Genomic DNA, 15973 nt, shown 5'->3' with positions numbered 1-15973 from the left:
AGCAAGCATTTTTATAACTACCCTTCATATAATATACACATATTTATACGTATAGCCATGCTTATACTTAAACAACATGGTGGATTTTGTTTTATGGGTGTGGTTTTGCTTATTTCTATTTCTCTGCAAAGGGTAATTTTTTTTTTATTAACTTGAGTATTTCTTATATACATTTCGAGTGTTATTCCCTTTCCCGGTTTCCGGGCAAACATCCCCCTCCCCCCTCCCCTTCCGTATGGGTGTTCCCCTCCCAACCCTCCCCCCATTGCCGCCCTCCCCCCATAGACTAGTTCACTGGGGGTTCAGTCTTAGCAGGACCCAGGTCTTATTTTTACTTCACCAATAATGCATGTTTTTTAGCCAGTGGAAATCACTCAGTAGCGAGGTCATACCTTGAGCCTCTACCTTTTGCTTTTTGAGCCCATTAGCAAGCTACTGAGACCCTCCATTTCTTCAATAGGAATGAATAACACTTGTTTCAGTGGTTTGCTGTTACTACATATGTCATCAGGGTTAGAGCAGGCTAGGACTTCATGTGCAGACATAGCCCTCACCTAAAAACACTATTTACAACACACTTCCGTGGACTTGGACCTCAGCCATCCAATATTATTACTATAAAAGAGGAGTAACAATCCACACAGAGGTTCTCTTGAGGTTGTAGCCCATTGCTTATGCCTTTTATGTCTTCCTAACAGCTTTACCTCAGATATCCCCTATGTTGTTGTTATTATCTACCTTCTTGTTTGTTTTCTGTGAACTATGTTAAGTTACCAGAAAGGAAGCCATCAATTCCCTCACCCTCGTATCTAATTCCTTATCAATAAATGTATCCTGAGAATGTGTGACATATTCTCAAATGTTTATTCTTGATGCTCAAGTAAATGCCACTGAAGAGCTCTTTGGAGTCCTAATTCCTTTGGGACTTTAGAGAAGAGCTATTGATTTGCAAAATGAATCATGGAGCCAAGAGGGAGAGGAAGCATCTGCATAAACAATCAGAAGCCAACCTGGTCTTTCCCCCATTGGAACAGTGTAGGGAGCCTGAGGAGGGAAGGCAGTGTAGGGACCTTTGTTACACTGTCAACTGTGCTTTATCCTGCTAGGCAGAAAACCTCGGGTGCCCTCGGCTAACGCGAGCTTGCTTCTCTTTACTTCTCCAGCTTTTAAAAACTACATTTGCAGTCTGAAGAAAGAGCAATCCAAGTATGGGAAACAAAACAAACAAATATATAACAGCAAACAAAGGATTTCTCTTCCCATGCCCATCAGCTTTCAGCGTACTGACATGTCGTGCTTTCGACTGTGTTCATTATATAAGGTTGGTTTGTTCTTTTCTTCCCTCTACGTGTCCAGCCTCGAATCCCTGAATGCCAGGTGCAGGATCACGCTTGCTTCCCAACCGCTGACCCATGTAGGTCCCAGCCTCACAGGATCAGCTTCTGACCCTCGATGCTGCCCACAGTAGTTAAGAAGAATCTCTAGTTTGGGAAATGATCCTCCTTAATCTACAACATGGCCAAAATAAAATTTGTGAGTCAAATGAGGAACGTGGTTTCTTTTCTGTTGCATGCCAACATTCAGCCTACCCTCGCCCAGCCTCAAGAAGGGGGAGATGTTACTCACTGAACAGCTGGATTGGTGTAAACGGTATGGTCTGAGACAGTCTCATTAAATTATTCCTTTCAATGGCTGCAAACAAAAACAGATTGACTACTTTAGGACTGTATCAACAATTAAACCTACAGAAATCCCCCCATACAAAAATACACAGACCATTTCAAACATCCTTTATTCTTTTCACTAGCCAAAAACTATTATAATTAATAGTTTTAATATAAGATACACCTTAAACATAAAGAATATCTTAGTCTTAGGAAACTTTTATATGAGGTTATATAAGATGGCCTATGAAGGGGCTATCTCCTTGCTCTCCCAATAACAAATAGGACACTAATTCAAATAATGTGCAATTCTTTCTTCTAAATGGATTTTAATCTATGTTCCACATCCTCTGGTTTCCTTTTTCCAAAGCAAACTCAGTGCGCAGTGGTCTGTGGGGACATCTACTGTTGGTTTTGTAGAGTTTGCCTTCTTTTTTTCCCAGAGAGAATGGAACACTAATTTTAATTAGAAGCGAGTGATCTGCATTTTCCTGCCAAGAGCCATAGACTAACAGAGTCTGTGTGAGTTAAAGTATTCCTCGCTAGGGACCCTCTACAGCTGGCAGTTAGAGTCAAAATAACAGATTACTACTGAGCTATAGGAGCCCGTCATAGGAGCCTAGAATGAGGAGGCTAGAATCAACAGGCCCATTATTCATCACAGAGGAGAATGCAGGATAAGACAGTTTATTATTGGACCCTAAACAAATGACCTTCATATAATAAGACCAGTAATTACAGTGCCGGTAAGGTCTTGGTTCACACTGAGTGCTAAACTCAGTAAAAGCCCTGTCCTTGTGTTATCTCACGCACTGAGAGCTGTGACCCTAGAGGAACCACACCATGGCGTAAGTCCAGCTGGTCTAAGTTAGTTTGCATCTCAAAATATTTGCCTCTTAATTCTCAACTAGCCCATTGGCAGAATGTCCCTCGGAGAGGGCAAGGACAATCATTCCCACTTGGAAAGAAAGGCAGCTGGAGTGCTGTGAAGCATTGCCTAATAACAGAGTCGAGACCCTTGGTATCTCTGTATAATGGCATCGTGGCTAGGCATGTTTGTGGGCCTTATTCTGTGAGGGGTGGCATCTATTCAGTGGTTATGTTCACTGAGGGATATGGAGGGTCCCACCCTAGCTTTAAGAAGGACTTTCAACCTAGCCTTTCCCAATTCAAAATATTGGGATCAGCCTGAGGGAAAGCTCAGTGGTTCCAGCAAGGCTCTGGGTTCAAGCTCCTGAATGGTAATAAAAAGGGAACAGTACAAAGGAAGATGTCTGGCTTTAGGCTCACACTGAGCTTGCAAGGAAATTTTAGACACCTAGAACATCTTCTTCCAAATTTGCAACTTGACAACACGTGTACACATTTTTTTTAAAATATGAGTTTTCTAAAATCCTGACAATTTGTTTTTCTGAGTCTAATTATTCCAACCATTAAAGTAACCAACTTTCTGAATCGAAGCTGCATCAATAAGGTGGAGTTGATGGACACTCGTGTTTACAAGTGCAGAGTCCCACACGTGTAGCTCAGTTGACCCATCTGTGCACACCTGCTTCCTACCTGAATAATGGCGGTGAGGCTCTGGAGGGCTTTTTAAAGAGGCTGAGATCTCTGAAATCACAGAAATGATTGGCATTTTAATTACTTGGCTTGAGATAAATACATGTTTGTTCGCTGCCTTCAAAGTTTCTATTAAACGGCTTAATCAGAATGGCTTCTCACTGTTCAGAAAAGCTTGCCCAATATCCTTTAATGCAACCGTGTGCTGCTCCCTATCCTGACAGCTTCCAATCATCGGTGTAATATCTCCAAGCATATTTATATGGGGAATTGGAGAAAGACAGGTAATATTAGCCTCAAAGTATATTTCCTCTGAACCAATTACACCTCTGGGTTACAGAAGGTACACAGCTGCCCATCACGACATCCCAGAAGCCTGATTCTCTGAGCTCTTTGCCAAGATGCACCTACTCATGCAAAGACAATATTAACGCCAAGTTATTAGCATACTACCTTACTGACTGAAGCTAATGAAAAAACATTACGTATGTGCCAGATACATAAGAAGGGGTGGCCAGTATCACATCACGGGATTTGGTAAGCTGTACCAGGACCCTGTGTTGGAAATACGCCACCTCCAGTGTTAACTCACAGTTTTCTCTCTGTTCCATCCCTAAATCATAAGGCTCCAGAGAAATCCTTTGAAATGGTTTTGCTGTTCCATGAAAATCAAAATTAAAGTGGAGAAACGTCAGTCCCATGGCAGCAGCTGCTTTACGCCTACTAGAATAAAGGGCAGCATGAGCCTAAGTTTAGGGAATACTCTGGCTCCTGATGCCAGAGAAAGACTAGAGCAAGCATCCTTTGAGGGTGCATGCTGGGGGCTACAGTCAGCAGAAAAGACTTCCGCTTCTGAACTCAGGCAGTAATGAAGACTTTCAGCTCCCACTGTGGGTCACACTAGGCTTGAGAGTGAATAAGATACCGTGCTCACCCTTTAGAAAAGTAAATACAGTATACTGGAGAGAAACACACACAACTGTTATCACAATGGTTTGCTAAGCAGACATGATACAAAATCGTTGGGTACCAAGGCTGAAAGATTGCCCTACTGTCATCTGAAAGTTAGAAAGTCATGACCATCTGACAGTGACCAAGCTGGGTTCCAACCAAGACATCAACGTCTCCGAGAACTTAGTGACATTTATTTAACATATTTTAACTGAGCATGATCTGACTACATGCCAGACAGCACAGCCCTCTATGGAAGAGAAAGAAAAAGATCACACAGAGAGCTGCGCAGGCCCAAGTCAACACTTTGGGCACTGAGGGTCTTTGAAACCATGTAGGAGAAAGCTTCCACGTGCACGTGTGTGATTGGCTTCTTGTGTGTGTAAACTGTAACACGATCAAGATCAATTGTTGCAGCGTCAAACTGAGCCTGCTCTCATTCAGAGAAACAACACGAAAATTAAGTCAAAACAGATTTCTCAAAGAATTCCAAGCTGAGGACAGCTCAAAGGACAAAGAGCTCACCTAGAGTGCACAAAGCCCTGGGTTCAATCTTCAATACCACAAAACCAAAAAACAAAACAGCACAAAAATGTAAAACCACACATCAGTCCTCATTTATCCACGATATCTCTATTTTTATACTGAATTTCTACTTTGTATAGATCCCAAAACAAAAACAAAAAAGAATACAGAGTCAAGAGCTACACAAGCCCTAATGGAACAAAGGAACTCTACCACTGGTAAGATTGAAAAATCAAAAATAAATGTTTAAATATAAAAACTTACTGTCAACTTCATTTGGGCTTCTTGTTCTGTTTGGGAAACAAATAAAATTATTTATACAATGCTGTTTTAAGTCTTTCAATTACCCAAACACTGAAAATGGTATAAAACAGAAATAAATATACATATACATATATATACATATATATAATATATCATATATGTATGGAAGTCTCTGCTCCATCTTCTACTTTACCACTAGAAAATGTAGCCATGCAATTATTTTCATAGAAAAAATTAATGCCAGTAAGGCATGTAATCCACTTTTTATCTATGCCCCAAGCTAATTGAGAAATGGTGGTGTTAGTGGTTTTAATTAGCTGTGTGATCACACAACATACATAAGATTTAACCGTGTTTGTGTTGTTCTGGATCAATTAAACTAAAGGGTGCCTGAACTATGCAAAGCAGATGCCTACAAATGAGTCTGAGAACGTCTCTGGACAAGCCCACAAATCAGTTTCATTAGCCCACGTGGCCCCTAAATGTTCACAGGCTGAAATTAGCTCGCTTTAAATTGTTACTTGCCCTGCTCAAGTGCACAAGTGGCCACAGGCAAGTCTGAATAAATGCATTCAAAGAATATCTCCAGTATTTAGGTCCTTGGGGAAGAAAGTACAATTACAGTTATTGTTTAATTTCATGCTGCAGTAACCCTCCACTCCGCATGAGCACGAACTACTGAACCTTTGAGAGGAGGAAGTCATACGTCCTCTAGGTCTCGGAGCAGGCTTACACGAGGCTGTGATGGCAGTTCCCAAGAAAGGCCATGTCGATAGAGCTGAGGACCAGAACTGAAAGTAACCTTCTACCTTCTGTATATCAACTGGCCCTCACCTGGGGTGAGTTTCCTCTATTCCCATGGTCTTGTAGATATTTTGATGATCTAACTAGAAAACTAAACACACACACCAACACATTCACATATATATACACACATACACACGCATGCACATATATACATATTCACACATATACCAATACACTCACATATTTGCATGCACACACACACATACACCAATACACTCACATATATGTATGCACATACTCACACATACTTATGCACACCAACACACACACCACATATACACAATGTGGAGTGGAAACATCACCACAGCACAGTGCCAAACACCTGCAGCACCAGCTAATTGGGACGCTGAGACAAGAGGATCACTGGAGCTTCAGAGTTTGGGGAAAACCTGGGCAGCATAATGGGACCGTGCCTCTTAAAACAATTTAAAATAAAGTAAAATCATCTTTACTTGGTTGGGTTTTAAACTTTATTTCTCTGAATAAAAAACATTCAGGAATGTACAACCATATTGTCTCCTCCTCATCTTTTCTCCCTCTCTGTCTCAATCCTTGTCAGAGTTTATGTCTTTATAATTACAATGCCACTGAAAACCAGGAAATAAAGATCAACCTCATTCTGTAAAAGGGACACACGGAGGGGAGTGGCTTTGGAAACCCAGAGAACAAAGCCTGGAGTGACAGTTTGGTGGTAAAGAACACTTGCTCTTGCAGAAGATTTGGATTCAAGTCCAAGTACCTACCTGATTGATCAAAACTGTTCACAACTCCACGTCCAAGGGATCCCACACCCTCTTCTGGCCTCCATGAATATTGCACACACATCACACACATACATACATAAATACATGCAAGGAAAACATTCACACACATTAAACTAAATATAGAGAATAAATTTAATAAGATTTTCTTGTTTTTAAGACAAAAATGTCTGGTTTTTATTCTGTAAACCACATTCACATTCTTACCTATCTGAAAAGATATAATGATCAACCCGTGAGTGGTTTTTGTTTTGTTTTGTTTTGTTTTGTTTTGTTTTTTGATACTACAAAGGAATTGTTCTCCTGCTGTCGAAATGTGTGTAACACTGTATTCTTAAAGGGACTTGGGTAAGGAACCATTACCAGAAACTGGAAAGTTCCAATAAAAATTTTCCCATTCTTGCTAACACAAGAAAAATCTTGTCACTTTTTTTCCTTTCTATTCTGATCAAAGTAAACCTTTATTCCTAATCAGCTTGGAGGACAGAATCCAAAAGCCACACAGAAATACTCACAGAAAACTCCTGCTGACGCTGGCGCTCCTGGAATTCCATGAGGGGTTTTTATCCGGGTCCTGCACAGAAGGGAACAGACATTACCAGGTCACAGCACTCCCACTGCATACTTCCAGAGGCACACAAGCCTAGCACACTCTTTTTCCCTCTGCCTGGTGCAGGACCTCTTTTTTAACAAAGGAAACACAAACTAGAAAGATCACATGCATAATGTCAGCGTGTAATGCTGGTACCTCCATAGCTCACGGTTTTAACTGAATGAATGAAAGCTGCTTTTGTAGAGACGTTGAAAGGAAAGCACAATATATAAAAATTCCTACAGAAATTGAGCGATCATTTCATGGTCTAAAAGAAACAACGGAGGTCCAACTTGACAGATACAATGGATAACTTTTATTGTCAACTTAGTATAGTAAGAAAAAGCCAGGGCAGGGGAAAGACGTGCAGTAAACCTCTGAGTGGTTCCGTGAGGACATCTGCAGAGAGGATTAACCTAGGTGAGATGATCTCTCCTGAAGGAAGGAGGCAGCAGGTCCCAGAGTGAATTAAAAAAGAGCAATGAGAAAGCCATGTGAGGGTCAGCATCCTGGTCTACAGACATAGGAGCAAGCATCCTAACTCTGCTATTCCTACTTCTAACTGTGCCTACCAGGCCAAGGATTGACTGGATGCTCAAACTGCAAGCAAACAGCCTTCGGTCCAGTGAGCTTCGTTGTGCTAGGTATTCGGTAACACTACATCATGGCATCCCTGTCATAAGTTCATCATTGCTCCAGGTGATGGAGGTTGGGGAAATCAAAGAGAGTGTTGTGCTGGATTTATCTCATTCTATTTCCTGTTTACCCGTCATATTTCTTGAGATGTGGTCTACTTCGGGCATTTTCCTGAGAGGTACCTCAGTTGGATACTACTGATAATCTTATGAAGATGGGGTTTTACAGAGATAATGACGCTCAGAGGCTCACTGACACATGCAGTCTGACGCAGACACACAGGAAGGAGACATTTAAAAACTGACAGAATTTGGATTTAAACATAAGGCCCTGCTTCCAATGATCCTCAATTGGGTGTTCGCTGTTATTTTTCAAAATCTTTTAGATGTCATTGCAACACGAACACCTGAGGATATTCTTATAAGTAGTGTTTATAGTTCTCTCGTTCAGATACTCAAACCAGAAGCAAAATCAGGGTTCTTGGGTTACTCTGCATTACACGCCATATGAGAAGATATCACTGAAACAAGGCGTGGATTTGTAGGTGGAAAAGCAGAACTGGACATCTGGGCATTAGAGGACCACAGAGAGACCTTTTTCCTGTGATGTTTTCATCCCCTCTCATAGGTGAGCTCATTCCTGCGTGTTAGGCTAGACTAATCACACTAGGAATTCATAGTCTCCAGAGAGCCAATCATGCTAGCCTTGAAAGACTCCAGTTGGTAAAGGTTTCTTCTCGGATCAGCTGAAATCTGTCTCATAGCACCTCTTCCATGATCCACCTCTGAAACCATGCTGGAGAAAACACGTTTCTCTAGCATAGGACAATGTCCGCACATCTGAAAAGATGAACTACTTCTCTTATCTAAGAAGTCCCAGGAGAAGCAAACTGCACAAGGAGAGAACAAAGATCAACAAAGGACTAATGTGGAGAGGCCAAAACCCAAGCAAGGATCGACCCACATAGAGTTCCCAAGAATTTCAATCCAACACCAGTTAAAATAGAGGCCACTTATGGGCTGTGGGAATAAAATTAGTGCAGCAAAGTAAAGGGTTACACGCACAAATGTCTTAAAAGAAAAACTATCGAACTATTTTTACCTCTTGCATCTGCCTTAGGTGGTAACTGGCTTGAGTAGTATGTCGTTCGATTTCCTTCATTTTCATTTTCTGGTATATATAAGGTTCTAAACCTTGTTTTTAAAAGAAGAGAAATTAGAAATTGGTTGAAATGTGTTACATTCAAATCACATTTCCCAAATAGAAAAATCTGGACACAGTACATTTATTTAAACTTAGATATAGTTTTCCCTATTTTTAGCAAGTTTCACCAAGTTTCATTTTTTTCCCTTTTTCTTTAAGTGACTGAAAACTATATATTCTGTTTCTATACTTCTATTGTTGCATCCAGTTGTATAACAGCTCCTACGTCTCATTTGAAATTGTATTTATTATTATTATTATTATTATTATTATTATTATTGCAAGGCATGTACATGTGGCATTTACACACGGACGTTACAGGACAACTTTATAATGTCACTTCTCCCCTTCCACTTTTGCATAGAATTGGGGACTGAACCCATGCCCTCCAGCTTGTCCAGTGAGCACCTTACCCACTGAGTCACCACACCTACCCTAACTTTTACTTCTCTATCAAAGTCAGGAATTAAATAATCCATAGTGCTTTTCTAAACACATTTAGCAATGTTTTATATTCACTCTCTCCTGCATTCTATTCCCGTACTTTTAAAATATATGAAATTTTAGTTGTAAGCTAGCAATCCTTCTTTCACAGGGGCACCAAACACAAAAGTACAAAAACAACAACAAAAGACAAAAAAAAAGTGAATGGTATCAATCGGTTCAATTTTTATGCTTTTCTTAGAATATATAATGAAATGTTACTTTATTATTATGCTTACACCTGGCACCTACAGAGCTAACACTGTAACAATTTTAAGAGACAGTAACTATATTGTTCCATGTAATTTTGCTCCAGATAAAAGTATGTATGAAATACAAAGAAAGCTATTGTCGTATGATAAAGCTGCAGTAAATATAATTTCATTGACAGTACTGTATTATCACTAAAACAAAAAATATTATAGAAAAACATGTTTTATATTTTCATGGGATGCTTAGAAATTTTATGAGTGCATAGAGAGAGCTCCCTGAGAACTGGGGATATAACTTAGTTGATAGGGTGCCCAGTGTGCAGGGGCTCTGAGTTCAATCCCCAGCACTGGGAATAAACCAGCATGGCAATGCACACCTGAAACCATGGCATGCAGGAGTTAGGTGCAGAAGGAGCAGAGGTTCAAGGTCATCCTCATCTACTCATTAAGTTGGAGGCCAACCTGGGCTGCATGAGACTCTGATTTGGAGAGAAAAAGAGAGAGAACCTTGTAACTCCCCAAATTCCATTTCCTTACTTTTTGTCAAATATTTCTTAAGATGTTTCAAAAGAAATAATTAAGCTTTTCAATTCAATGTGTGTTCCAAGGATGACACCAATCCTCACCAGATGTGTTGGGTACTTGGGGTCAGGCAGTTTTTCTAAAGAAGATACCTCCCAGACCATCCTGATACACATATCTTCCTGTCTGTAACTCACTGGAAAATAATCTTAAGTATTTAAGAATACTTAAATGACCTAAGAATGAGTACAAAGAATGAAATTATGTCATTTGAAGAAAATGGACATTAGATATCAAAGAAAATGTAGTGATCTGAATGAAAATGGCTCCCATAGACTCATAGGAAGTGACATCATTAGAGGTGTCGCCTTACTATAGTAGGTGTGGCCTTGTTGAAAGAATTTTGTCACTGAGGGGTGGGTTTTGAGGTTTCAGAAGCTCAAGCCAGGTCTAGTGGCTCACTGTCTCTTCCTGCTGACTCCATAGACAGACGGAGAACTCTAAGCTACCTCTCTAGCACAGTGTCTGCCTGCATGCCACCATGCTTCCTGCCATGACTGTAATAGACAGGACCTCTGAACTGTAAGCCAGCCTCCAATTAAATAATTTCCTTTATGAAAGTTGCTGTGGTCATAGGTTACTAGAGACTGTGCCTTTACCTATGTTAAACCCATAGGTAACCATGGCAACCCTAACTAGCTAAGAAGGAAGCAAAGTAAGGCAGAAAGGATAGGACAAATTTCAAAGGTTTTCTTCTCATCTGTGAACTGTGGGTTTTAAAGAGCATGGACATAGTGTGAGAAGTATGTTGGAAGAGAGGCCACATGAGAGGGAATGATGGCAAGAAAAGTAACACTGAATATGACTGAAGCAGGTTACACACTGTACAAAAATATCACAGTGGGCCCATTTTTTTAAATAAATACATCCTACAAAAAGTAAAAACTAAACACAGGTTATACTGTTTATAAAATACATATATCATATAACTAAACTTAGCATTCATAAATGAAGAGAGATGACTTGTCCTAAACTTACGTCAAGGTTTCGTTTTTCTTTGCTTGCTTCCTGGTTTGTCTATGCTTTCACTGTGGTGAAAGATCTCAGTACATAGCCTATACTGGCCTAGAAGACACGGTTTTCTTTCCCCAGCCCCCTACCTGCTCAGGTTTTTGTCAAGGAGTCATCAGCTCTGCTAGGGTTGTGTTTTATGCATGGGTTTAGCATGGGTAAAGGCACAGTCTCTAGTAACCTGTGAGTTAAGGGAAGACTAAGCTCCCGACCCATGCTTGAGAACCATTGTCATTCCCATTTAATTTCCAAGATTTCCTCCAGCTCTGTGTCCATTCGATTCACACTGGCTTGACAGAGGGTTGTGTCTTAAATACAAAACAGGGGTATTTACCACTCACTTTGCCATAATGTTTTCATCTGGACAATTTGTCTTCCTCAAGCATGCACTATACATCCCAGGATGCCTCATATCATCTCTGTCTCTTTCAGACTAGAGGCCAAGAGCATCCCCTTTATCATGTCAACAAAGCATGTCTGCAGATTTGCCCAATGGCCCAATGGACCCCCCTCCCGGGGGGGTGGAGTTGTGTGAAAAGTTGCCACTTGGTTGAGGACCATGGAGCATAAACCAAGGAAGGTTTATAAAGTAGAAGGCCCTGCAGTACCTACCAGTGTTTGATATCTTGTGTCTCAAGTAATTTCAAATGGTTGTTCTCCTTGATCACATGCTTTCTTCTTCTTTAAAAAGATACTTGAGTGAACGAAGTTCAAAGCTGTATTTGTGTGCATTTCTGTCCACAATCTGCCTTATCTCAGTTTACTCCTCATGCTATGCCTTGCTTGCAGCTCCTCCCCACACATCCCATTAAGTTTAATGTGCACGTGTCTATGTGTAAATGCCCTATGTGGGCCATGGCGAATAACCAACAGTGGCTGACCTCCTGATCCTTACCAGTATTGCATGAGCTTTAAGCGTTCTGAAAATTAAGCAAACTCCTTAAGTCAGACTGAAGGACCCAATTTAGGGCAAATACTCGTTGAATATAAAAGATTATCTGTATTTTAATATCACTTTTCTGTATCCTGATGGCAAGTCCTTTAAGCAAATAAAACTTTGTCCTTTGTATAAGCATCATAGAGCAGCAAAGAGCTGTTTCCCTTCGAGGCTTCTGCAATCTCTCTTTACCTCATCTCCACTCCAGAGAACAGTGTAAACCACCAGTAGTTTAAACACTACTCCCTAGAGGATTCTGCCAGATGTTGGAGTCTAAGGCTACATAATCACATACCTATCTGGCTGAAGTTGGACACGGAAAGCCAGTTCTTGCTGTAGTCTTCAGTGGTGTTTGTTTCTCCGGACTCTGAAGTCAATTGGTCACTTTGATAGCAGGCATTGACTGTTATCACCTGGAGAAAAAGTCACTTGATGGGACACAGTGACATTAGACCCACAATAGTTTACATTATGTTAATAGAAGCACACAGTGGGAGACCACAGTGATTAAACTTGGTCACATTTGTATTTACCTTGGACACTTACAAACCCCACCATTCAGGCTAGCAGGTCACACAAGTCTGTGTACATTCTCTTTGCAGTTATGGTTAAGAACCAGAATGTGGACCTAAATGAGCCTCAGAATCACTCAGGACTCAGGAGCAGTCATTAGCCTGCACCCTCAGGATTTCTACTCAGAAGGTCTAGGGGAGAGGTGGGACTCGGATCTTTAATGAGTTCCCAAGGGAAGCTCACACTGCTGATTAGAGATCATATTTCAAAAACACACAGATGTAGAGAGGGGGAAATATTTAAATTCAAAGTACTTGCATTGGAATTCTGCCCCACCAGAACTTGTGTAAACTTGGAAAATAATTTACTATTTCCATTCTTCATTGTCTTCAATATTAAAGTAGTAGTCGGCCGGTATCTGCTCACCTGTTTACATCTTTCCCAGTGAAAGACAACAGGCAAATTGGTAAATTTCAAAGCAGCAAATGAATGAAGTTTTGAGCACTTAAGCTTGGATGCAATTTCTAGTCAAACTCAGACCATCTGACATATTCCAAACTAAATATCCTTAACTGCTTTTTCCATAGGATTCCAACAGGTCATGGCATTGTCTAAGATGGTGGCTTTTGTTATCACGCTCTCTCCCCTAACTAATGACTTTACATTACTGTCTCTTTGCCTCTGCTTCTTTTTTTAACTTAATTTGGGAAGGGGGTGAATTTTACCCATGAGTACTATATTTATGTTATGTCCAACTTCCAGCTCCTTCCATGCTCCTAGCTCCCGCTCAAACTCATAACTTCTTTAACTATTGTTTCATGTGTATACATATATGTGTATACATACACACATATATACTTATATACAATATGCTGAGCCCATCTAGTTTTTCTCATACATGTATCTGTTAAGGGTTGACAAGTTAAATTACTAAATTGGGGGCTTGTCCCTGAAGAAGACTGATACTCCCTTTCTCGGTGGTCACCATTGTCTGTAGCTCTCCATCTAGGGGTAAGCCCTTATGAAATATCCTCCCTCCATACTGGCCTATCAACTTATGTTATTGTAAAGATCTTGTTTAGGCAACAATATTTTGAGATTTCATGAATGCAGTTGCCCTGCAATATATAAAAGATGCTACCGTAGAGCAGAAGACATCTTGGTCCTCTGGTTCTTACAGCCTTTCTGCTTCCTCTTTCAAGATATTCCCTGAGCCTTAAGTGTCAGCTTGTGTTGTTGGTGATATATTAGCTGTGGCTGAGCACCCCATGGTCAGCTGTTCTCAGCATTTTGACCACTTGTGGGTTTCTAGAATGGTTTCAGTCTACTTCATAGAAAAGCTTCTTTGATGAGGAATGAGGACAACATACTTCAAATTGTAAAAGATGACAGAAGCCAACAGAGAAAACTGCATCAGCAAAACTATCTGCCATAGTTTGAGGAATTTTCCATGGTACAAACATACTAAAAGAAAAATTCATGTCCATCAAATCGTCTCCTCAGAGAATTCTGGAAGCCATAGTGCAGACTGAAGATAGGAACAAACCTCCAAGAGAGTATACAAAAATAACAAAGCTATAATTACCAAAACACAAAGTAGGGATAAGAATACAAATAGCAAAATAACAATAGTAATAACGGTCCTAAACATATATGCACCAAACATTTGTGGATTTTGATTCCATAAAAGACAGAAAATCAGATATAAAAGTACAAATAAAGTCTAGCTCAGTAATAGTGGGCAATTTCAGTACCCTACTTTCTCTAGTAGACAGGTCATCTGGACAAATCAAAGGGAAAAACATCAGAATTAAATGGCAACAGACATCAAGTAGACTTAACAGATATCTACAGAATTTCCCAGCCCAAGACTGAAGAATACACATTTTACTGAGAAGCTCATGGAAGCTTCTCTAAAATGGACCACATCCTGGGGCACAAAACAAATTTTAGTAAATTCAGAAAAATTGAAACAATCCCATGTGTTCTTTCTACCACAGTGCAATGAAGCTTAAGATCAACACTAAATGAATTCCCAGTAATTGCACCAACCCATGAAGATTAAACAGCACGTTATTAAATGATGAATGGGTCAAAGGAAAAATAGAAAAAAGAAATAAAAAGATTCCTGGTATTAAATGAAAATGAAAACAAAGCAAACCCTCTGGGACACAGTGGATGCTGTGCTAACAGGAAAGTTAAAAGCTCCAAGCACTCATGTTAGAAACTTTTTAAAGGCAGGAATAAATGACTCAATGATACAACTTAAGAAGTGGAAAAATGAGAACAAACCAAACCAAGTAGTTGGGAAGGAATAATAAAAATCAGAGCAAATGTTGATGAAAATAAGCAAAATAATGATAATAATACAAAGACTCAATGAATCTAAGAGCTGGTTCTTTGAGAAAGATAGTTGGGCCCAACTAACTGAAAGAAAAAAAGGGAGCCAAATTAACAGAAGCAAAAATAAACAGGGAAATATTTCAACAGACACCAAAGAAATTCAGATTATAAAGGGATGCTACAAAAACCTGTACTTCGTTAAGTAGAAAATTGAAAAAAAAAAAAGGACAAATTTCTAGATTCATGCAAACCACTAATGTTAAGCCAAGACTAAATGACTAGCAACTTAAACAAACCCATAACAAATCAAGAGTTTAAAACAATAATAAAAAGACTTTAACTGCTTCTTATTACAGTGACCAAGAGAGACGCATATTTCAAAGCATCAGTTTATTTGGAAAAGAATAAGTGGAAATAAAAAGATAAAATAAACATGAAAACCATGAAAGGAAGTGAAATCTCACACAATTAGATAGAGTCATTCTGACAATAGAAGAGTCAGTGGCCTAACATGAAAGCAACATCAGAATTTGCAGAACCTAACTAATGTATGCTTAGAGGGAATTGTGTAACATTGAATGTCTCCATTCGAAAATAAAAGATATGATATGTACATGTGTGGAATTATCAATGAGTAAATTAAAATATTACTTTTTAAAAATGGAAAGAAACTCCCAAATCATTAACCAATTTTTCTAACTTAAACTAGAAAGAGAAAAATCAAGTCAAACTCAAAGTAAAGTGAACAAAGGAAATAGAATTGAATTCAGGGGGAAAAAAATCAATAAAATTGAGTTGGTTTTTCAAAAAAATCAAAACAGATAAAAACCTAGAGCCAGACTGATTATGAATCAAAGAAAGAAAGTATAAATTTCTAATATTCAGAATGTGAGAGACAGTGTCACTCTAGGTCCTGCTGAAGTGGTAAA

At 39.5% G+C, this 15973-nt stretch overlaps 1 protein-coding gene across 23 annotated transcripts in view; it reads right to left on the bottom strand.

Moving 5' to 3' along the window:
• The window catches only part of Trpm6 (transient receptor potential cation channel, subfamily M, member 6), a 163928-nt gene that overhangs the window by 17048 nt on the left and 130907 nt on the right, over positions 1 to 15973 (bottom strand). For 18 of the 23 annotated variants that reach the window (XR_015619858.1, XM_087549827.1, XM_087549871.1 and 15 more), the window contains 6 exon segments: positions 12484 to 12601; positions 8862 to 8953; positions 7048 to 7106; positions 4965 to 4990; positions 3225 to 3275; positions 1627 to 1692 (listed from right to left, as the gene is read on the bottom strand). Coding sequence is in view for 20 of the 23 variants with exons in the window: in XM_087549827.1 (XP_087405953.1) it covers positions 1627 to 1692; positions 3225 to 3275; positions 4965 to 4990; positions 7048 to 7106; positions 8862 to 8953; positions 12484 to 12601 (412 nt within the window). In the remaining 3 variants the exon portion in view is untranslated. 23 annotated transcript variants of the gene reach the window in all.

Source organism: Rattus norvegicus, chromosome 1 (assembly GCF_021556685.1).
Source record: "Rattus norvegicus strain SHRSP/BbbUtx chromosome 1, alternate assembly SHRSP_T2T, whole genome shotgun sequence".
NCBI classification, from domain to species: Eukaryota; Metazoa; Chordata; class Mammalia; order Rodentia; family Muridae; genus Rattus; species Rattus norvegicus.
This window is presented reverse-complemented; position numbering and strand designations above follow the sequence as displayed.